At 37.2% G+C, this 25,362-nt stretch overlaps 1 protein-coding gene across 4 annotated transcripts in view; it reads right to left on the reverse strand.

Annotated features, from left to right (window-relative positions):
• The window catches only part of PPARG (peroxisome proliferator activated receptor gamma), a 173,575-nt gene that overhangs the window by 54,238 nt on the left and 93,975 nt on the right, over positions 1-25,362 (reverse strand). For all 4 annotated transcript variants that reach the window (XM_074198542.1, XM_074198539.1, XM_074198541.1 and 1 more), the window contains exons 3-5: positions 20,811-21,038; positions 19,026-19,195; positions 12,507-12,645 (exon numbers count right to left, since the gene is read on the reverse strand). In XM_074198542.1, coding sequence (XP_074054643.1) covers positions 12,507-12,645; positions 19,026-19,195; positions 20,811-21,030 — 529 coding nt within the window. In that variant the 5' untranslated portion in view covers positions 21,031-21,038. The remainder of the gene's footprint in view (positions 1-12,506; positions 12,646-19,025; positions 19,196-20,810; positions 21,039-25,362) is intronic.

A 25,362-nucleotide genomic window follows, 5' to 3' on the forward strand; every position in this document is an offset into this window, starting at 1 on the left:
AGAGTGAGTTTCTTGCTTGGGAAACAGTTTCTTGTTTTTTAGCGGTAAATGATATCACGTGAATATGTTTAAAATGAACATTTTGGTCACATTTCCTGCTAAGTAACTGCTTGAGGAAATGCTGCTGATCCCTAGATGAAAATTGAAAATAATATTCATTTTCAGTCTTCTTCTCTCTGGTGAAGATACTGGAAGTTTGTTTCATAGCTGCCTTACCCAAGAGGCAAAAAGGGCAAACTATACTCCTGTGTGGCCTGAGTCATAGAAAGTAAAATTTTTGAAAGATTAAAGTGTTTGAACCAAATCACTCATCCAAGTCTTCAAAGGACAGGTGACAGATTCTAAATAAATTGGCATTAGGTTTGCCTCTGGGACTAAAGATCTACAGAAAATCTTCTTATGAAAAAAGGTTAAAATTAAATTACCTAGTGACATGATTCAGGATGAGGTATAATTTCATACAACTTTGACTTTAATCTCTTTTAAAAATATGTTTATTTTTGTTCATTTTTTTTGTGCCATAGAAAGTTACTTTTTAAAGTGCTAAGCTTTTTTCTCCACTTATCAATTTACTGTTTCTCCCTTCCCTACCTCCTGTTCCCCAAAAAATAAACATAAAACTGGAGCTCAGGGAGGAGATGGCAGAGAAGAATCATGGATGTTGGATATAGTGAAGAAAGTATATTGGTTAGAAAAAATTGCAACAAAACAAAATAAGTGACAATTTTTACTAAGAAGCCTTTGGGCCCCCCCCCCGCCTCAGTTTTTTAAAAGTTCCAGGAAAAATATTATACAACTCACTGGGCTCCCTACACAGGAAAGTCGAATTTTTCTTTTTGTTTAAGCATTTATGAATAATCTAATTTTGACTCAATTCCCAAGGGCACTGGGGTGAAACCTAGCTGACTGACATATGAGTAACATGCCTATAAACTACTTCTTTTAAAGTATATTTTGGATTAGCAGAAGGTCCTCCTTTCACAGTGCCAGTATGATGTAAAGATTAAGTACATAGGCTTAAGTTTATTTTTCAAAATGCAATTATAGCTTAAGTTCCCCCCCAATTCACAAATGAAAAACAGCTATGAATATTCTACACAGTAACATTAATCATACAAGCCTCCTGAAGATAGGGTTTTATATTTTAAAAAACCATTAAGAATACACATTTCACAAATCTTATTAGCATTCAGGCAAAGAGGATAGATCCAATAATTCATGCTACATAATAGAAGCCAGTACTTTAAGGCTCACAAAGGATTTTATAAATATTATCCCATTTCATATTCATAACAACTCTGGGAGATAGGTGCCCTTATTGCCCTATTTTTTAGATGAGGAAATTGAGACTGAGAAAAGTTAAATGACTTGTCCACCATCACACAACCAATAAATATCTGAGCCTGGGTTTGAACTCAAGTCTTCCTGACTCTAGGTCCAGAGCTCTATTCATCATGACACTAGGGTAGTTTATCACAGGACCACTGATTTAGACATAGAAAGGACTTTAGAATCATCTAGTTCAACTTTCTCCTTTAAAAGATAAGGAAAGTGCGGTTAGGTGGCGCAGTGGATAGAGCACTGGCCTTGGAGTCAGGAGCACCTGAGTTCAAATCCGGCCTCAGACACTTTAATAATTACCTAGCTGTGTGGCCTTGGGCAAGCCACTTAACCCCCTTGCCTTGCAAAAACTAAAAAAAAAAAAAAAAAAAAAAAAAGATAAGGAAAGAAAGTCAAAGAAGTAGACAAATGTTACCCAAGTGGTAACAGAACCAATTTCCAAACAATCTAATTCCAGAATTTAACTTTCCAAACTAGATCTCTTTCCATTATGCTACATCAAATAATTATTAAAATATCTATACTGAATTTAAGAACAACTTATCAAGGTCTCACAGATGCCACTTATACTAAGCCAAAAGGATAAGGTAAATAACATTTGTTATAGTGTTCCAGTTGCTACCAAAATGTCTTGCAAACCATCTAGTTTTTCTATCTGGTTGAATAATCAATTCTGCTTTTTACTATGTATTTTTTTTAAGATTATGTCTATGGAAGAGAGATACTAAATGTTCTATTATGTTTGGGTTGATATAGGGAAATGGCTGAGCTGCTGACTATCTTATGAGCTCTTTGAGGAGACCTAAATAATCAGGGAAGATGTGACTATTTTGGTCATTTTAGGATGCCTCTCTATAATACCCACATTTTGAAAGCAGAAAAGTTTAGGAGCTCATTTCCCAATGCTTTCCTCCCTGTCCCTCCTGGTGAAGTCTTAAATTCTTGATCAAAGGATATTGCATTCCCTGCAACTTTCCCAATTGGAAAAGATCATTACTCGGGACTCCAAAACACAGAACTGAAAGGGTCCCCCAAAGTCAAAAGCCAGCATGTGCCACTTATACTTGGACATAAAGTCTCCTTGAGCACACCTGGCAAGTGATCATCTTTGTCTCGTAAGTGGGAATCCACCACCTCAATAGTGAGTAGCCTTGGCCTATTAAGTGGGAACTCCCATCCTCCAATCTATTCTAAACAGTTCCACTGTTTCATAGAATGAACTATAAACAAGTTTTTCCTCTTATCAAGGTCAAATTTGAATCTCTGTAACTTCTACATGCCTTTCCCACTCTCCTATATACATAATCTTCCTCAGTTAGAATGTAAGTGTTTTGAAGTCAGGGAATATGTTTCTTTTTCCCTTGGCATTGGCTTTGTACCAGGTCTGGAACATTGATATCACTTAATAATCGTTCATTCATTCATTTATTCATTCATCCACCTGGGAATGAGCATAATAGGTCAATTCTTTCATCTACATGTAAACCTTTATGTAAAACTTGATGAAACTAAATCTTCCCTTCTCCAAGGAAAGTATGCAATTCTTTTGACCAGTCTTCATCTGGCATGATGGCTCTTTGAGACTTGCCATTCTTGTTGCCTTCCCCTGATAGCTCTTCCTTCCTAACTCGATGTCCTTCCTAAAATGTAGCATCCAAAATTCAATGCAACATTTCATTCATGTTCTGAATAGAATGGAGTACAGGGAGATTATCACCTTCCTTTTTCTAGACTGAATCCCTCTTTATACAGCCCAAGAGCATAGGTTTTACAGGAGTTTGTTAGCATCTTTCTAATACTCTTAGATTCTTTTAGTTTCACAGTTACTTATGTACATGTATTAACTGCCCAACTAGATTACAGGATCCTTGAAAAGCAGGCATTTTGTCTTGTTTGCCTTTGGTTTCCTTCCAATACCTAGCAAAGTTCTTTGTACTCAGTGGGTATTTAATAATTTATCATTGATGCTGAATGAGTAGAGGTTTTTCTTTACATAATGCCAAATAATCTGACACTTAGGAACCCTGTATTTTGACAATGATGTAGGCATCACCCAAGATATAGGGAAGATGGGTGTAAGATACTGGAAGAACCTTAGAGATCATTTAGTTTATCCTTATTATATTGATGAGGGAAATAAGGACCACTGAGATAGTGACTTATCCATTGTCTCAGAGATAGTAACTAGCAGAGACTAGGATTTGAATTTAGGACTTCTGACTCAAAATCCAAAGTTTTGCTTATACTACAGTCAACTGTCTGGAAAGAAGCGTAAGAAAGGCAAATGAAGAATATCAGGGCACTGAAAAGAAGCTTTGGAGTAGATTTCTAGTGAGAAAATTCTTGAATTCTTTCAATTGGATTTAGGATTGTAACTATTAAATCAGATTAATTATGATTTCCTATGATTGAATTAAGTTGAAGACCACAGTCAAAACATGAGTCCCATTGGGAGGACTTTTCCATCTACAATCAGACCCAAACTAAATTTCTGTTTCCTTGAACCTATCTGTACTTTGTTTGACTGATGAAGCCAGGGTTCTACATGACTACCAAATTGACAGACCTAATTCAATCACAGAATTGCAAAATATTTGACTCAGAAATCTAAAAATTGAGCCAGTAGGTCAGTTAGATGCGTAAGCACTTCCAGCCTAACAGTTATCCACCTGGACTTCCTGCCTCTAGTCTCTACCCTCTCTGAATCATTCCTCACAAAAGGTCTCTGAGTAATCTTTCAGGCTCTTTTTCTCTCCACTATCTACCAAAAAAAAAAAAAAAGCATGAATTTCTGATTCTGGCAATCAAAGCTCCCCATGATCTGATCACAACCTACCTTTTTAGCCTTAATTTATGCAAATTCATGTCTCTACTTTCCAGACAAAATTGGCTCCTTTCTATTTCCTAATCCCACCCTTTCCTCTCCTTCCTTTTTTAGTTTTGTGAGGCAATAGAGTTAAAATGATTTGTCCTAAGTCACACAGCTAGTAAGTAGCAAGTGTCTAAGGCTGAATTTGAACTAAGGTCCTCCTGATTCCAGTGCTATATATCCATTGTGCCATTTAGCTGACCCGTTTCCTCTTCCTTCCTTTTTAAATTCTGTCTTTTAAATCTACTATAAATTTCTATTTAACAATTTTTGGAAATTTCTTCCTTCAAGGTTCAACTCTTATTTTCTTCATATAACCTTCCCTGATCAACACTCTATCCCCTATTTTATGTTTCTTTCTTCAGAATACACTGTGTTTTGGGGCACCCTGGACCCACCCTGGACAAGTCATTGAATTTCTCTAGTCAAATTTCTGTTGTTTGATTAAAGTAACTGAAAATATGTAAACAATGGCAATCCACTGTGCACTGGAAAGGATCCCATATTTGACCCTGATTAGGGTCAAATCTCAGCTTTGCCACATGCTATCTATGTTAACATAGGCAATTTATTTAACTTGGGCTTCAGTTTCTGCAGCTATAAAGTGGGGAAGTTGGATTAAATGGTCTTTGGAATCCTTTTCAGCTTTGGTGCCAAGGATTCCTCCCTTCTCCCACTCCCCCACCCCATCTATATTATTTTTACTCAGAGGTTATTAGGTCCAAAGGACACACTTTGGCCTTTTTGTTGGGTGGGAGATTGGGGGGACAAGGTAATAACTGCTCATCTCTAAGATATTTTCAGGTAGCATAAAATGAGGCAGTCTGAATCTCAGTGAAAATAAAAGCTCTGAAATTCAAGAAATTTTGAAATCACCAGTAGTAATTTAATAAAAGATCTACAACACCTTAAGTCATTCCTTTATTCACTTGTAAAAACTTGATAAACTAAACTATTGCAAAAATAAAATTGGAAATAAAAGCAAAATATCTCACCTCCCCCAGTCTCCCCTGCCCCCACTTTCCATCCTTCCACCCTCTAGGTGGGCAACAATTATTCTGAGTTACTGGAAAGATTATTAGTTCTTAATGATTGATAACTTATTCTACTATACATTACACAAGTGAACATCCATATAATAAAACCCAGGTCCCTTCTGATCTTCTGGTGGCACAGTAGATGGAGTGAGTGCTGGGTCTGGAGTTAGGAAGACCTCAGTTCAAAACTGGATACAGACACTTAACAAATTGAGTGATTTTGGGCAAGTCACATCATCTCTGTTTGCCTTAGTTTCCTCAACTATAAAATGGGAATAATAAAAATATCTTCCTTGCAAGAATGTTGTCAGGATCAAATGAGACAATATTTACAAAAAAAATGTTAACATAGTGTGTGACACATTCTCTTAAAATACTCAGAGACTAATGAGACTTTTGCTGTTTCCTCTCCCATCTTTCTTTTCTGCTCAACTCCACATTACTGTGTGTGTCTCTCTTGAGTCTTCTTTTCTACCTTACCTCCTTGCCCTATTGTATCCAAATACAAATAGCCAATCTTTATTTATTGACTACTTTGGGAGTGAGATTTATATTTCTGAGGAAAATAGTTCAAGTAGGGGCTCAGATTCAGTAGTGAATATACTAGCACATGAGACTGTATGATATAAAGAAAGAGAGCTAGATTTAAAATGAATAGGTCAAGCACTATGCTAAGCCCTGGCCATGCAAAGAAAGGCAGAAATAGTCCCTATCTTCACATTCCAGTGGGGAAACAACATGCAAATATCTAGATGTATATAAAATATATGCAGTGGGGAGATCTGAGGTCTAAGGCTTTCTGTAACATTTCATAACTGTGAGACAATGGGCACCAGAACTTTCATAACTTGCTCCCTCTACTTTCCCAGTTGTATTTTTTTTAACATCTTAAACCTCCTATGTCAGTGGCATTGGCTTCCTTACTGTTCCTCCCATAAGGCATTTTATCTCCAGTCTGGGTATTTTCTTTGGCTGTCCCCCATGCCTGGAATTGTCTCCCTTTTCATTTCTATCTCCTGGCTTCCCTGAGATCCTAGATAAACTTCCACCTTCTACAAGAAGCCTGTTGCAAACTCCCTTAATTTTTTTTTTTTTTTAGGTTTTTGCAAGGCAATGAGATTAAGTGGCTTGCCCAAGGCCACAAAGCTAGGTAATTATTAAGTGTTTGAGGCTGGATTTGAACTCAGGCACTCCTGACTCCAGGGCTAGTGCTCTATCCACTGCGCCACCTAGACACCCCTGAACTCCCTTAATTCTAATATCTTTCTTCTATTGATTATCTTAAATTTATCTTGAATATACCTTGTTTCCACATACCTGTTTGCATGTTGTTCCCCTCTCTATCTTAGATGATAAGCCCCTTGAGCTCTTTTGCTTTCTTTGCATCCCCCAGAACTTCACACAGTGTCTAGTACATAGCAGGCACTTAATAAACGTTTATCGACTGACTGATGAGACTTATTTTCTCTGAATCTCATTTTTCCTCATCTGTAAAATGGGGCTAATAATTCCTACCTGCCTTTCAGGGTTGGTATGACTGTCAAATGAGCTAATATAAATCAACACTAGCTATTCTTATCAGTTGTAAATGCAAAATAAAATTACTTGGTTTTTTTTTTTTTCCATGGATGAGAAAGAAGCACTGAAAGCAGTTCTTCAAGAAATAAACTCCCAAGGCATTGCTTACCTTCCCTATTAAACCAAAGATTCAAACTAATCTTGTTACTTTGTAGCCACACCTTTTAAGCCAGTTACCTGGGGAGAAAGACTGATAAATTACTAATTCAGCAAACAAAAGTGGAGCTACCTCAGACAAAGAGTCCACTTTGTTCTGTTTGTTTTTATCCTGAAGTTTTGTTTTGTGGTTTTGCCACTTTATAACCTTCATTTAAAAAAAAAATGAGTTCTTAATTTTCTCCCTCCCTTCTACTCCTCCCTCACTCACTGAGAAGGCAAGCAATATGATATCAATTATATATGTGAAGCCATGCAAAACATATTTCCATATTAGCCATGTTGCAAAAAAAACCCAAACAATAAAAAAGCAAGAAATATAAAGAAATTGGAAAAAAGTATGCTTCATTCTGCACTCAGAGATCATCAGATCTTTCTCTTGTTTGTTGTGTTTAGAAAGGCAAGTTCATAGAAGAGACACCAAAGCTATAGGCACAAGTTTAAGCTACTGAGAACCAATCTGAACAAGTCTAGGCAATTGAACTACCCTGTGACTTGCAGTCATTTGCTTTGTGAATCTATCCTTATAGATTAATTGCAACAAAAATTGTTTAATATTCTATAACTGATAAACAATACCAGCAACTTAGTCATACAATCCAACTGGGGGGGGGGGGTGGCTTACATATATTAAAGATGTAAAACTAAAGTCACCGAAAGTCAATAAATAGGAGGGAACATAGCAAGATAGCCTGGTGGCACAGTAGATAGAGCAATAGATTTGGATCAGAAAGATCTGAATTCAAATCCAGCCTGAGACCCTTATTAACTGTATGACTTTGGGCAAGTCATTTAATCCTCACTACCATCTAACCTAGAACTATAATCAAATGGCATCACAATGTATTTTAATGGAGCCTGTAGCATTCTAGAAACCTCTGTTAGGGGGTTTATTTGTTATCAGGACCTTTCTTGTGCACAGCTCAATTCAGTTGTTTCTTTTTCTGTGCAACAAATACATTTCTATAAGAACCTTTGAGAATTCATTTTCTCAGATATGTTTGCAATCTTTTAAGTGCTGAATTGCATAAGTCTTTTATGTTATGACATTTAATTCCTGTTTTTCTCTTGACTCTGCCAAAAAGAATTAGGGGAGACTCTTCATTATGACTATCTCTCTCTCTCTCTCTCTCTCTCTCTCTCTCTCTCTTTTCAGAGATTCTGAAGTGAGTATTTTCACATGAAGTCATAAAATGACTGGACTTACAAGTTCAGAATCACTTTGACTTTTCTGGGAAAAAGAAAATTATAGTACAGAATCCTACAAAGATTAGGTTTTAGGTACTGTTTGCCTTCAAGCAATAGGAGATAGATTTTTCCATGAATATGTAGATGACAAGGTTTTTTTTTCTTTTCTCCCTAACTAAAACCAAACAACATTAAAAGGGGACTTGGCCAGCTTTCCTTAGTTGTCTAGGTGATAATGACCTTGAAGTCAATGATTTCTCCACAAAGATAATATAAGTTTTTTACAACTTGGATGCATCACCTGACTTGGAAATCGGGCCTTCTGCTTTATGAGGCCTACAAGTGAAAAGGAAATTGATAGAATTAAATCAGCATATTATTTTGCAATCAGAGCCAACAGTTGTGTACTCCTGCAAAGCAGCTGCAGTCTATTGTGAAGAAAAATTGGGCTGACCTCTTCTGTCCCTGCATTCCTGATGGCAGTGGCATGAGTTTGAGCCTGCCCCATAGGGTCAGTATTTCCGGAAAGTTTGGGCTGATTCGATGTGGGATATCCAGATGAAAAGACAAGGGAGGGGGGAGGGAAAAATAAAGTATCACCCACATATTTGAAAGTCTAGAATCTTACAGAAAAAAATAATCTGCACAAATGACTGACTTTTTTCCCCTTAGATGTTTAATCTGATGAATCTGAAGTTCAAGTTAGTGATTGGAAATTTTACCTTCTACGCATGAAATTTGAAAAGGAGTGAAGAATGGCAGAAAAGAGTATTGGCAAATTATTGACTGAGGTCTCCACATTTTGGCCTTTAACATTTGATAATAAAAGATCATAGAACACTTAACTTGAAATCAGGAATTTTAAATCTTGTTTTAGACCTTTCGAGTTGTGTGATTAGTCATATTTCTTGGCCTCTCTTGGCCTCAGCTTCACATCAGAATTGCACCTGCCTTACAGTGAAGGTGTGAGAATCAGATGAGATAACATAAGGAAAGTACTTTGCAGATCCTAAGTGATGCATAAATGCTTGTTCTTATTACTTTTTGTTCCAAAACAGTTTTGGAAGAGATGAACTAATTTTGACCATATTTAATTTAAGGCAAAAGACATATTAAGTTTGATTGGGGGTCAGGTGGCACACTTGGAAATGAATATTTCAAATAGGTCTATCTTTCATGCTTGGATTAAATGAAGCCTTCATTTATACAATCCTAAATCCTATCTGGCATTAGGTATCTTTTTAAGCTACTCTCTGTTAAGTCTTGTCAATCTAAATCCATAATGAATATGAAATGATATAAAAGACCGAAATACTTTGAAACAATTGCTATCTCCTATGTTTCAGTGCCTTTTGAATCCTTGCTACTCCTGATAAAAATAATCCAGTTTTTTAATTAATTTTTTTTTTATAAAAATGGGTCTTTTCTCCCTTCCTTGTCCCTCTCCCCACTAATAAAGAAAGGAAAACAAAAATCCTTTTACATACATGTACAGTCAAGTAAAGCAAATTACTTGATTGGCTATGTCCAAAAAAAAAAATCTCAATCTGAGTTGAGTCTATCACTTTTCTATGGTTGATTTCTAAATCTCTTTCTATGAATAGACTATTGATAGGGATCTGAAACACCTACCTCTAATCTAATTCAATTCAATAAACATTTTTAAGTACTGTAATCTTCATTCATGGGAGTTCCCTGAGAATAGAGGAATTTATTTTTTTGGTTTTGCCTTGATATCTCCAGAACTCATGTAATGTCTTGTTTACAGTAGATACTTAATAATGCATATTGAATTATACTAATGAATTAAAAAAGTACTTAAAAATCTCAAAGGATTACAGAACTTCAAACAAGTATTAATTTTTGAAATTTAGGCATTTTCTAAGGAAAAATAAGGGTTTAGGAAGAAATAACAGCCCAAGGTAGAAGTTGTAGACTCTTCTTTCATGGGATTGAATATGTGTCTTACATCTTTGGAAACCCCTAAAGTTCCAAAGATGGAAAACACGTGTTTAGTTCCAGTAAGATGAGTCTACAACAGATAGTAGATTGTCAATGGCCAAATGAAAAAAAAAAGCACCTTGATTTTATGCACATTGATACACACGTGTATGTATTTATTTATTTCTTAAATTTGACCCATTGTGGATCAGATTGTTCATCATGCATTTGATACAGTGTAAAGAATAGCATATTTGGAGTTAGAGGACCTAATTTTAAATTTCATTTCCATTACTATCAGCATGACCTTAGACAAATCACTTTGCCTCTCCAGGCCTCAGTTTCCTCAACTATATAATGAGGAAGTTGAAATAGATGACCTCTGAGATTTCTTTTAGCTCTAAATCTATATGCAGTTTTATGTTACATAATCTCAACTGGGCCCTCACTGCAGCAAGGCAACTACACCTTCTTTTATTAGTTTGCTCTACCATTTATTGTGAATGGTGACTAATTCAAATCTTTTCATTCCTTCTCCAGTCTTCCCCCTTCTCCTGTTATGTTGGTATCTCAGTTCATACTTCTCTAAGAAATTCAGGTCATTTAATAAGAACTCCCACTTCTTCCCTCCTCTCTAAACTCAGAGCACTCAACCACTTTTCCTCTTCATCTTCTTCATCCTTGTCTTGCACAAAGAGGTGGTTCCTCTTGTAAAGGCAATAGCCTACAAACATTCTTGATCCTATCTCATCTCATCTTCTCCAGTAGATTGCCTTCTCTATCATCTCCATTCTTATCCTCAATCTTTCCCTATCTGGTACCTCTGGGACCTCCAAACATGCCCCAAAACCTTCATTATCCATAGAGGTATTATACAACACCTCTCCTCCCCCTCCTGAGCTAAACTCCTTCAGAAAGAAAAATAGATTTGCTTCCCCTACTTCCTCTCTGGTGATTCTAACCCCTCTGTAATCTAGTTCCAAATGGCATCACTGAACAGAAATTATTCTCTCCAAAGTAACCAGTGATATCTTAATTGCCAACCCTAATGGCCTTTACTCAATCCTCATCCTTCTGCATCCCTCTGTAGTTTTTGACATGGTTGATTTCCTTCTCCTTTTGCATGTTCTGTAGCTGTTTTTTTAACCACTTCTCCTATCTGTCTGATTACCCTTTCTCATTCTCCCTTATTGGATCTTGATTCAAATCATGCTAACTAACTATGGGTGTATCCACCAATGCTATGTCCTCAGTTCTCTATACTATTTTGCTTGGAGGTTTCATCAGCTCCTAAACAGATGGTTCCTAGATTCATAAATCCAGAGCTAATATTTCCTAAACTCTAGTTTTGTATCACCAAATGCCTTTTGTATATCCTTGAACTATCCCATAGTTGTTTCAAACTTCAAAATAGAGCTCATTATTTCCTACTCCTTCCAGACTTTCCCTTCTCCTCATTACTGGTGAGGACACCACCATTCTCACAGTTACCCAGGCTTGACAAAGTCATCCCTGAGTTTTCTCTTGAACTCATTCCACATGTCCAACCTATTGCCAAGTCTCATTATTTCTACCTTCATAATTACTTTTCACCTACAAGTTGTTTCATATACAAAGAAGTTTTAAGCTTGAATAGCCAAAATAGCTGTATAACCCTTTCTCTCAAATCACGTACCCTCTGACTTGATGCAGGTCTCATCACCTCAGCTTCCCTTGCTCAAGTCTCTCCACTTACCTGCCCAAACCCTAAAAGGCAGGTCTGACCATAGGAGAGATACCACCAATCACACCCTAGTTTTCCATTTGGTAAATTTAATTAGCTTTAGTATCAAATACAATTATGTTTGACATTTGAAACTCTTCAAAATCTCAACCCTTTCTACCTTTCCAGTTGTGTTACGTTACTGCCCCTGTGCTCTATGAGCCAGTATCAGGCGCCATTCCTCATTAAGGTCATTCCATTTCTAATCACCTGACTATTTCACTGGCTATCCTTCATAATGAAATGCTATCCTCCCTCACCTCTGCCAACTCATTCTGGTTAGCTGCCATCAAGACTCAACTCAAATCCTACCAGGTGCAAGAGTACTTTCTTAGTCCCAACCCTCAACCTCCAGCCTCCCAATAACTATCACCTGCCCCCTGAGGTCACCTTTCATCTACTTTGTATATACTACTTATGTATACAGTTGTTTTCAGTTAGTCTCCTCCTTTAGAACGGAAGCTCCTAGAGAGCAGGCTCTGTTTTTGCCTTTCTTTGTATTTGCATGGCTTAGCACAGTGCCCAGCATGGAGCAAACACTTAAAAATGCTTACTGACTAACCTGTGTGATTCTATTTTCACTCAATAGTTTCTGCATAGTAATTGTCTTATGTTATAAAAAAAATTCACTCACCATTATGGGACATTCCCACAGCAAGGCACTTCTGAAACCTGCAGTACTGACATTTATTTCTACTCTTCTTGTGGATACGACAGTTCAGGTCACACCGATCATAGATAAGTTTCAAACGTATTGTCCTCCTGAAGAAACCCTACAAAGAGACAGAAAGAAGTCCATCATACAAGCTACGAAAGCTCTTGAAGGGTTGTCGGAAACATGGTTTGGTGGGACATACATTGCATACATTCCAGTCCCACTACTAACTTGCTGTGTAAACTTGCAAGTGTCCATTTAGGTTACAGAGGACAAAAGAATAATCAAACAAATAATAATAGACTGGGAAGTCAGGCGACTTCCCATTTGGAATACTGTTATGTGGGCAGGAACAAGTCACTAAATATAGTTCAGCCTCAGTTTCCCAAGCCTGCAAATGTGGCAGCTAAATAGAGCACTGGATAAAGCACTGGATCTATAAACATAAAGACCTGAGTTCAAGTTTGTCCTCAGACAATCATTAGGTGTGTGATTCTGGGTAAGACCCCTCCAGTGTAAAACAAGTATCATGAGAGCCCCTGTTTCCAAGCTAAAAAAAAAAAGATGGATGTTAGTATCAAAAGAGATAATGTCTATAAAATACTTAGCTAATACCTGGCAAAGAGTAGGTAGATAAAAAAATTTGTTTCCTTTTCTCTATATATAAAATTGAGATAATAATGCATATGGGACTAGCAGGTGGCACAGTGAATGGCATGTAAGTCCTAGAGTCAGGAAGATCTGAGTTCAAATTTGACCAAAGACATTTACTAACTGTATGACTGTGGGCAAGTTTCATAACCCTGTTTGCCTGAGTTTCCTCATCTGTAAACCAACTGGATAAGACTATGGCAAATCTTTCCAGCCAAGAAAACCCCAACTGGAGTCATGAAGAGTTGGACATGATTGAAATGACTAAAATCTCTTTCACAGAGCTATTGTAAACTATAATGATTTAAATAAATGTGACCTGTTTTAATCTCTATTCAATCTTGGACTTAGTCATTTATTTGCTTTTTTTTTCATTTGTAAAATGATGGGCTGGATCCAGCAATCTCGAAGATCCTTCTAGTTCTGTTCCTATGACCATATTTGCCTGGCCACAGAAGTCTAGCTCCATCTTGGGCCTCCATTTGGCATTTAGTCTGATCTGGAGGGGTTCTGGATTCAATGTAATGAGAATAAACCACCATGTAATCAGTTTAACCTCCCTGCAAATCATTTCAGCCACAGGCCCCATCCTTCCTAACTGCACTAAGCGGTTTGGCAAAGTAAAGAGTGGTTCCATCCGAAGCTGTGATCTGGGCCAATAAAAATCCACATGTGGATAATTTTGAGGAATTCTCCACATTGCATAATTTCCTGCAGAAATTCATTTCATTTATTTATGCAGGAGGGCCCTGTGATATTGTAGCCCACAGGCATAAGAGCATAATAGGGAACACCATGCAAGAATTGACAGAATTCCCCAGGAAACTTAGCCCTGACATGGAGGCAAAAGGGAAAGCCAAGAATCAGAAGGAAACTCTTATTCACTTTCAGAAGCTCTGGGGGCAGGTGAGGCTGGACTAAGGGATCTCTAACATCTTTTCCTGTTCTGAAATTCTATTAATCTAGTTCTCCATGTGTTTGATCTAGGCCTGTGATTTCATCAATTTGTGGAAAGGCTGGTGTAGAAACTATGTCCACTGAGGCAGAATGGGATGGCAACATTTGGAAACACATGGTCTTAAAGATTTCTTGGGAATACTGAGTGGTAAAGCATCTTGCCCTTAGCCAGATAACTAGGGCATGGCTTCAAACCATAATCTGCCAAGCAATCAATCAATAAATTAGATCAATAAATATTTGTTAAGCAGCTATTTTATGCGCCAGACACTGTGTTTGTTTCTAGGGATACAAAGACACAGGAAATAATGACTGTTTCTGAGAAACTTATATATCTTGGGGAGATATCATGAATCCATAAATATACAGATACAGATATATAACCATATACATTATATACACACACATGCATATACACACACAAACATACACACACACACAATAAAATGAAAGGTGATTTTAGGAAGGATGTAGTAGCAACTTGGGTGAGGAGGTGGTGTTGGCTCAGGAAAGATAGAATTAGGAAGAAGCCAAAAATTTCACATGATACTGGGAATATGTGAATGATCCTGGAGAAAAAATAATAAAAGAATGATCTGGCAGCTTTTAACTGACCAAGTTTATTTTCAACTGATGACTTATAAGCATTATTTTTCCAAGTTGGAGTGATGTGGTTGACAGATGAAGCTGGTTATTTCCAAAGTTTGTCTCTCTGTCTCTCTCTTTGTCTCTCTCTCTCTGTCTCTCTCTCTCTGTCTCTCTCTCTCTCTTTCTCTGTCCATATGTCTATCTCTGTATCTCTCAGAGTCCTATAAGAAATCCTCCTTTATAAACTTCTAATTCAATTCTGGATAGAAAGCCCTTCAAAATGAAAGATCTGACACCCCAACTACTACTTTCTCTTTAATGTTTCCTAATTTATGAAATAAAACAAGCATTTCTATAATATAGTGTTAACAGAAACAGAATTTAGAGAACACTGTATATGGTAACAGCAATATTGTTTTAAAAACATTCTCATTAGGTATCAGGAAGACCTGAGTTTAAAACTGACCTAGGACACCTATTCACTAGGTGAAGCTGGGCAAGCCACTGTTTGCCTCAATTTCCTCATCTTTAAAATGAAACTAATGGAGCACCTATCTCTCAGGGTTGTTGTGAGAATCCAATGAGAGATTTGTAAGCTCTTAACACCTACGTAGTAGGTGCTTAATAAAAGTATGTTTCCTTCCTTCTGCCAAGTCATTTTGATAATATGAATTAAAGAATGTGGTTTCAATTCAATTCAACAAAGACCTATTTCAACACCTACCATTTGGTAAGAAAAAAAATGAAATAAAACATAATCCTTGTCCTTAGGGAGCTTATAATTTAGTAGGGGAGGGGGAAGGAGAAGAACAAGGTGATAAAATAAATTGGAATATAAATATATAGAGGAGAGGTAAGAGGATCTTACTTAGAGCTAGAAGGGTAATTGGCTTCACCTAGACCAACTCTCTCATTGCATAGTTAAGAAAATCGAAGATGTATATGCTGAGGCATAGAGATAAAGAAACTGAGGCACAAAAACGCTCAATGACTTCCTCAGGGTCATATAGCTATTAAGTGTTTGAGGTGATAGGATTTGAACTCAAGTCTTCTTGACTTCCTGTCCATTGCCTTCTCTGTACTTCAGCTCCAGGTGTCCTGAGCTTTGCAGAGGAAGGGATCACAAAGTTTGAGAGGGTGAGGGAAAGCCTCTATGGAGGGGGACTTAGAGGAAGAAAAGGTTTTTCATAGTTAATAGAAATGTGCATGGGGAAAATCTATTCTGGGCATGATAGAATACATGTATAAAGGTGAGGAAGGAGGTGGAAGAATCCAATCTAAGACCTAGAAAGGTAATTAATTTAGTGTAGCTGGGTCACATATAGTGTACACAGGGATGTGTGAGATAAATCTGAAATGAAAGGTTATCACCATATAGTGGAGGGCCTTGAAGGTCAGTCTAACGAATGCATATTTAATTTGATTAGTAATGGCTGCCATTGAAGATTTTTGAACATACAAGCTCTATGTACATATGCAAGATTATTCAGATGGCTAAGTAATGGGTAAATTGTGAACAGAAAAGGGTGGAGGTGGAAACTCGTGAAATAGTTAAGATGGCAGAGGTCAAAAGTATTCACTTGGGGTGATTGTGGTGAGAATGGAAAGGAGGAGACTCAGAACAGGTATCACATAGGGAGGAATCAGCAGAATTTAGTTTTGAGAAGGTGGGGTGACTAGAGAAGGAGAAGTCAAAGACAACTGGGCTAATAAACCTACGAGACTTGGAGAATGGTGGTGCCATCAACAACAAAAGAGGAATGAGAAGGAAAAAGATTTATTCTATCTCTGATCCTTTTTATGGGACGCAGCTCACTGGAATTCAGCACTTCATTTCTTTAGAATATATCTGCTCTTGTGACATGAAAAAAGCTTTGGCCTATGAATCAGGAGAGCTATGCTGCATGTTCAACTCTGACACTCACTTGCTATATAAACTTAGTAAATGATTTAGCATACTTTTAAATTTTGACAAGAGGGAAAATAAAGCATGAGCTTTATGGGAGAGGAGTCCCGAATGCTGTTGAGATCTGTTAACTCTACTGAAAATAAATGGTGGGGAAGAGTCAGGAAAACCTGAGTTCAAATCTGACCTCAGTCACCCACCAACTCTGTGACCCAGGGCAAGCCACACAACCTCTGTTTCCTCAGTTTCTTTATCTGAAACATGGAAATCATAATATCACCTCCGTGAAAGGGTTGCTCTGAGGGTCAGATGAGTTCACAATTAAATAGTACTTATAGAACAAAGGCCTGGAACATTGTAAACACTATATAAATCTTATTATGATGATGATGATTAATCTTCCAAAAAAGAATCACGCTAGGATTACTCTCAAATGGAAGAAGGATGAACTTTTTGTTCTGCTTGGCCCTAATAACCAATAACAATGGGTGAAATTTCTCAGGGGCAGATGAGGGTTGAGAAAAGGAGGGAGGGAAATCTAAGCAATTCTGTGGTATAATAGATAAAGCACTGGATCTAGAGTCAGGAAGGCCTGAATTCAAATCCAGCCTCAATCACTCACTAACTGTGTGACCCTGGGCAAGTCATTAAACCCTGTTTGCCTCAGTTTCCTCATCTGTAAAATGAGCTGGAGAAGGAAATGGCAAACCACTCTAGTATCTTGGCCAAGAAAACCCTAAATAAGGTTCCTGAGAGTCCCTGATTGATTCAACAATAACCCAAATTCTATAGGATTTCAAGTTGGATCACAGAACTTTAATTTAGAAAAGCATAGTAGATTGAATGCAGAATGAAGAAGGACTAGGTTCAAATCCAACTTTAGTAATTAGCTGTATTATTGTGAACAAATCTGATTTTATGTCCTCATCTGGATGGTAAATAGAAATAATAAAAGGATCCACCTTCCAGGGATTTTGTGAGGATTGAAGAATCTATATAAAAACTTTGTGTAGATCCAGTTAAATGTTGAGTCAAGGTCATTATCACTGTATTTCTTCATTCCACAGTGGGGCTAAACTGGTGGGTTAAATGTTTTGAAAATCCAAGTACCAGTTTAAATAGCAATTTATATTCCTCTATAGAATTAATTTCAAGGAGTCATTCTGTATTGCAGGAGGTAACAGCTGGAAGGACCTTTAGAAACTATACAATCCAAATTCCCTTATTTTATAGATGAAGCACGAGAGGTCTCATAAAATAATATGGCTTGCTTGGGGTCAAAGAACTACTTAGTAGTTAAATTGAACCCAGAACTCAGGTCTCCCTATACTCACCAATGGCAGAAGTTTTCAGTTTCTTTGCCTTTTCTTGCAAAAATTTTTGATCATTTTATTTTATTTTTAAAGGACGGGGGAAATGGCACTTATTCCACAGGGGGCTTATTCATGTTCAGTTTGCTCCAAGCACCATCAGGGGGTATATGTGCAAATCATTATATTTCTCTGAATTATTCTATTCCAAGAATATCTTCATGAGTGATTATTGCAAAAGAATGCACATGCTGAAATGTAGTTGGATTGATATGCTTGTCAATAAGGAAACAGAATATTACTTGCTTTAGACAGAAGTTTATGAAATGGAAGTGAGATGGTCAAATTAAATATTAGACTTGGAAGGAAAAAAAATACAACTTTTGTTCTGTGGATTTTTCCCCAATGGATGAATGCATATTTTTGTTCTTTGTAAAATGCTCAAAACCTAAAGAACCAGCTCTTTATGAAAAACATTTGCAATTGGGAAGACAAATAGTAAAGCATAACTCCTTATCCAATGGTGTCTGTGGGGGAAATGGATCTGGGTTCAAATTCTGTCAGTCTTCTTTCTACATGATTTGGATCAAATTTTTTAATCATGTGGGACCTCAGTTTCCTCATCTGAAAACTGAGGACATTGGATTAAATGATCTCTGGGGTACCTATCAAGTCAGAATCTATGATTCTATGACTCCTTCACTGCACAGTCTGTACATCCCATTCTGGTGCCAGGAATTAAAAAAAAAAAAAGCTGAGCTTCAGATTTCAATTCAAAACCAAGATCAATGTGCTTATTCTGCATAGCTAAGATTAAGAAACTTCCAAATTTTGACTAAAAGACATTTCTTTTCTTTTTTTCCTCTTTACACTGTTGCATTACTTTCTCTGAACTTAAAATATTATTTACAGCACTTTGCAGCCATTACTGTGAGTCTGTTTAAAGATTTCTTGATGAAACCAGAGTAAAGACTATAGGAGACCATGTCACTGTATCCGCTGAAATAGCTCCTTCAATGTGAGTAGAGCAGAAAAATGATTACCAAGTTCTTTGAAAACAAAGACAAGAGAGGTCACCATTTTTACCTTGCAGCCTTCACAAGCATGTACTCCGTAGTGGAACCCAGAAGCTTTATCCCCACACACTCGGCATTCGATGGCCATAAGAGAGTTAGAGGACTCTTCATGAGGCTTATTGTAGAGCTGAGTTTTTTCTGCATAATAAGGAGGGGATGGAGGCTCCACTTTGATAGCACCTGGATATCAAAGAACATTGAAAAAAATCTGGTTTTTAATTGGGAGCAGATACTAGAGAGGGTAGGCACAGGGGGGATTATAGAATTATATTGTCTAATGCCCATGTTAGGATAACAGGTGATCCTGCTGCATATGGGTAGTCTTTTGTCATAGTATTAATTTAGTCAATTCAGTCAATCTGGAGGCAGGGAAGCTAACTTCTATATAGGTCTTGAGAATTTGGAACTCCTAGGATCTGGTATTTGAATTTAGGATAGAAGTGTGGGAGTGGATATTCTTAGAGAGAATGAGGCAAGAATCCAATTAGGGAATTATAGTGTTAGGAAAATATTAAGGACCACTTGAAGTTGGTGAAGGAGTGGAAGGTTGACTACTATCTTCAAATAAATCAAAAGTAGGGGTTGGACTTACTTTACTAGGATTTTGCCTTCCAGATGTAAGTTGAAGTCATGTTTACAAAATAAAGCCAGTATATGGCTTCTCAGTAATAACAGAACAGGTGTGTTTGATTCAGAACACAAGACCAATTGGCTCCCAGCTATTGCACTAGAAGAAGTAGTTTTTAAAATGATTCTCCTAAGAGCTAAAGTATTTCTCATGAGAAAGCAATATATTACAGAACCAGGGCCATCTAACCAGAAGCCTCAAAGAGGAATATACTCAAATATAAGCTAGAAATACAAGAAACTCATGGATTCTCATTAATCCCCAGAAGATGTTTGTTATGTTGAACCAAAATGAAAGTGTTGCCAACTGCAGCCATGGCTTTGCAAATCTGGCCTATAAGCATATAATAGGCAAAAAAAGAAAAGTCAAGAAAACACACTTCATTTTGACAAGACTCTTCTAATAACATTCCAAAGTCAATTTGGAAAAAACCCCAAACCTAGAAACATACTAAAATCTTTTATATTTATATTTGTGTTGGGAAATAAGATTTCAATGAGACCTATAGTATTTTCAGGATGAGTAAAAGTAAAAATGGGAAACTTTGCACAGAATAAATAATAGCAAGTAAGAGCTACGTAATATATACTGAAATCTAGTATTGTTCACTTACTAACATTTAAATGGCCAAAGGAAATCAAGAGTCTAAGGTCTCTTTTAGGCTGGAATACAACTGGTATTGTAGGCCTAGTTTGCTACTGACCAGAAGAAATAATGCCTATTACATGCTGACTGTTTGATCATAAGAGAATCTGACAGAGCATGGCTTTCCAGTAAAGTCTTCCATATTATTATTTCAAAAATGAGGAATAAAGTTCTGACACCTTTGTCTTCTGTTGGTTGTGAGTAGAAGGAGCTATAAATAGTAGATAAGACCACATCTAATTTAAAGATTTATCTGGGTCCACAAATTCCTTTTTTAAAAATGTTAATCCTATTTAAATATCTAATCTTAACCCTTAACCATATGGGAAAGTTAAGTTATTCATTACTCCTAAAATTATTTCATTCAAAATTCTTTCCCATCCTTGAGCTGAGATGACCTATTGGAATATTGGGAATTCTAATGCCTGTTCTTTTGTGTCTATCTATGGACTATCAGGTTCTAACTAGAGTTTAGCATAATGACTCTCTGAGTAATGTGAAAAATGAAAATAAAGTTCATACTTGGGCACTCTTGGAGTTTCAAGTCATACTTGTAATCAGGAATCATTGGGTCAGCCCTTGTGAATGGAATGTCTTCATAATGTGGGGTGGAAATGCTGGAGAAGTCAACAGTGGTGAAGGGTTTGATGTCAAAGGAGTGGGAATGGTCATCCATGACAGACAGATCTACTGAGCTGATCCCAAAGTTGGTGGGCCAAAATGGCATCTCTGTGTCAACCATGGCAATGCCTGTAATGAAAAACAAGAATAGGTAGAAGTTTAGAACTGAATCCTAGAGCAAAGCAATCTATAGGAAGGAAAGGGAAGGGGATGAGAAGGAATAGGAAAGGAACAGAAGGGAGGGGGAGGGGAGGAAAGAAACTTTGTTAGTGATTAATCTTTTCTAGGCAAACACAATAAAGGAAGTTTTATTTTCAGGAACACTTTCTCAATACCATTTTCCACATTTGAGTTGGAAGGAAGAGGTGTTTACCATCTTTACCTTGTCTAAAGACAATCTTAGAAAAATAGTGCTATCTACAGTATTTCACAAACAGCTCTGCTCTCATTTAATTTTAGTGATTACAATCTCTACTACTTCATCAATGTAAGTCATTGATAATGAAAACAACAATAACCTTGAATTTAGATACTCCTTTGGTTTTTCAAATTTTAAAGCCCTAATACATCTCCAAAATGTAGGTTAGTGTCCTGCAACATTTTTGAAAAGTGAACAGAAACTGTATTTTAATCATACAATTTGATATAATACAAAAATAATAAATTTAATAAGTGGGTTCTTATTTAAATGTTTCAGGGAGAAAAATATTATTTAGGGACACATTTCAGGAAATTTCTTCCTAAGAGGGCTAGACTTGACCTAGTCAGTTAACAAACATTTATGGAATGCTTTATAACATGTCAAAGGGGCCAGATTATTACAAGTTTTCAATGCCAAATAAAAGAGTTTGCATTTGATCCTGTGGGAACCAAGGAGATGAGAGATAAAGAGACAGAGGGGGAAGGGGGGGGAGAGAGAGAGAGAGACAGAGAGACAGAGAGACAGAGAGACAGAGACAGAGACAGACTGAGAGGAGATAGTCAACTTTATAAAAGTACTTAAGTAACTAAATGGAGGATGGATTGGAGTGGGAAGGGACCTGAGGCACGATTACCATTTAGAAGGCTATTGCAATAGGTTCAGGTGAGAGGTGATGAGGCCTTGACTAAGGTGGTAGTTGTGTGACTAAGGACGAATATGTGAAATATTGAGGAAAGAAATAAGAACAGATTAGACATATGAACTGGATGAAACTGAGTTGAGAATGGCACCAAAGTGCCTGAATAACTACGAGTATGGTGATACCCTTGAGAGTATTAGGAAAGTTTAGAAGAGAGACCCAGAGTGTAATCCTGGCTACAACACTTATTTCAGCAAAATATTTTGAGTTTCCTCATCTGTGATATGGGGATAATAATACTTACACTATCTATATCATCTGTTGGCTATGAAGAAAGCACTTTGGAAAACTGAAAGCATTCTATAAATGTGACACATTATATTATATTATATTGTATCATATATTATTCTCTAATGTTTCTGCAATGTGGACTCTGGTTTTCTTAAAAACAAACTGTTTTTATTATTATTAAGGTCAGGGTTTCCTTTTAAAAGGTAATAATAGTTGGCATTTATATAGAACTTTAAGGTTTGCAAAATACTTTTCGTGTTATTTCATTTGATCTTCACAACCACTTCGTGAAGTAGGTGCCATTATTATCATCATTTTACAGATGAAGAAATTGAGGCCAAATAATTTGCCCAGGGTCACACAGCTATTAAGTGCCTGAGGCTGAATTTGAACTTGGTTCCTCCCATATCCAAACTTGGCATTCTTCACAAGTTGAGCAAATGTGGGGGATGCACTGGAAACATGTCATAAGAATAGAGAGTTATTGAGGATAAAAATTCAGTTTTGCATTTTTAGAAGAAACTTCTCAGTGATGAAATTGCTGATCCTTCAAAAGCCTTGGGAAGCAATGCTATTTAAGTAAGGCAGAACAGAGCTGCCCCCCCCCCCAAGTTTTCTGCTTGGGATGTTGGATGACACAAAGCCTTCTAAATCTCTGATGAGTAATCATTGCTGGTGAAATAAAACACAGAGGCAGGCTTGACTCTGAGCATTTAAATGTGGACTTGTGACCCACTCATTGCTGCCTATTAGACTTTAAACCTTTATATAAGAGGAATCTGTCTGACTTGGTTTACTTGGAATCAACTCATACTATTTCAAAGTGAAGCCAAAAACGTCAGCCACTACAAATTTTAAATTTTAATTCTTTTGTCAATGATACAGGGAGGGAACTGGGTTTTGGTATTCTTAAACTGAGGGAGGCAAAGACAGAGGAGGCAAAGAGGACATGGGTGCTAAGAGGTAGCATTGCTAATAACTACAGTAAAAGGCTATTGGTGCACAATGGGAGTGGGATGGCTCTATATAACAGGATCTTACATCACCCCCTTTGGAAATATGAATGATGAAGCCCAAGGACCTCAGAATAATACTTTTAAATGTACAAAGTAAAAAAGCTTAGAGTTACAGAGGAAACCAATGGTGTTGAAAGAATTATCAGAATAAACAACACTGAATGTGTGGACCCCAGGTGAAGAATCCTTTCTCTGCATTGAATGGCAACAAACATATCTCATGTGCCTTCTCAGTGATGAAAAGGTTTAAGAAAGAGAAGCCTGACCTTACTAGAGTAAAATATGATATTTGGAATGATCTATATGAAAATAGCTGATCTAGCATCTGAATAGATGGGAAGTCAGCAAGATTCAAGAGACCCTTCTCCCATGCATATGGTTACAGAGAGGACACAGTACCATGGTCTGGTGGGAAAGACAACAGGGTAGAGGCAGAGCCACCATGCTCTTTCACTAAGTAGCTCTGCAGTCTTCAACAAGTCCCTTCATCTTTCTAAGTCTCAGTTTTTTCTTATCTGAATTCTGAGATGGTGGGATTTGTGATCTCTTTTTGCTAAAAGGGATTCTTGGTTTCTATCATTTATTCTGACTTATTTTAATCTCTTGAACAGAGGACCTGTTCTGAAAGGTTAGGGAACAGTCATGCTAAAATAAGTTTGAATTGGGAGTCTTTATGAAATAAACAAAATGCCCAAAGAGAATTTATTTAAAAAAAGAGAGAGGGAGAGAGGGAGAGAAAGGAACTTTGAACATGCTACAGTGGTCCCAGGAGGGGATATTGGGCACTCACGCTGTTCACATGTCTGAATGTCTATACAAACAAGAACTCAAACAACCCCAAGTTATCTGGATTACAGTGTAAACAGTACTGGAAAGGGGAATGTGTGTTGGTGATGGCTTAAAGGTCATCTCTCTTTTTTTCAATGACAGAGAAAGTCAGTCCTCTGAATGATGGGAACTCAACAAATGACACCTCCCCCTTCCAAACTCCCCATCAAGATGAAGTCTAAAGCTCCATCCCTCTACCATCCCTTCAACTTCCCATGTATCCTCCTCCCACTGATTTGATAATTCCTTTTATATGTGTATGCATATATTTCTAGCCTTCAAAACACCTGTGAACTCAGTCTTAAGGAATATCAACTTCACCAGTGCTGACAAAGATTTTTTCATGCCTTAGTGGATATTTTCATGAATGTTAGGGTCAAATATATTCATTGCCCCATGGCCAACTTTCTGGTAATGCATTTCTCAGAATTAGGTGAAGGAAAGGAACTTGAGATAAGGCTATAAGATATGGTGGAACATGGCTTGAAAGTCGAGAAAAGGTGTTTGGTCTTTAATTGATAGGCGCTGCGGGAACCACTGACAAATCAGAATCCATGATTTTATCTTTGTGCCACTGTACGTAACACTTAATATGATTCCCTTGATGAATGGCACTTGCTACTAGGATAATAGAAATTCAATTAAGGAAGAACCTTGGAGATCATTTGGCCTAATTTGTCAGTTTCTACCAATAAAGAAACTGAGGCCTAGAGAGTGATTTCCCCATGGTGTTGAGGAATATTGCTGACATTTGAATCCAGGGCTTTTGATGTCTGGAGCCATGCTCTCCCATCATCTCTATCACACTTCCTCCCTAGCTCAGTAGAACATGCCCAAGAATTGTGCTTCATAGGCATAGACTATGAAATACTGTAGTCAGCTCCTTACCACTTGAAAGCAGCCTTTGGTGGAGGAGTTCCAAAGAAGGAGTACAGTAGAAAGAATACTGAATCTGGAGCCTGGAGATCCGGTTTGTATTCCATCTGACTACTGACCCACTACCTGTGGGACTTGAGCAAGTAACCTAACCTCTCTATCACTCATTTTCCTCATCTCTCATTGAACTGGACAACCTCTATGATCTCCTGCAACTCTTCCCAATGACCCCATAAAACAAATCTCTTTAAATTCTAAGATCCTTTATCTAATTGTTGTTCATTTTGATTGTGTAGACTCTTCATGATGCCATTTGGAGTTTTCTTGGCATAGTTTGCCATTTCCTTTTTCAGCTCATTTTTTAGATGAAGAAACTGAGGC

This window comes from Macrotis lagotis, chromosome 8 (assembly GCF_037893015.1).
Source record: "Macrotis lagotis isolate mMagLag1 chromosome 8, bilby.v1.9.chrom.fasta, whole genome shotgun sequence".
NCBI lineage: Eukaryota > Metazoa > Chordata > Mammalia > Peramelemorphia > Peramelidae > Macrotis > Macrotis lagotis.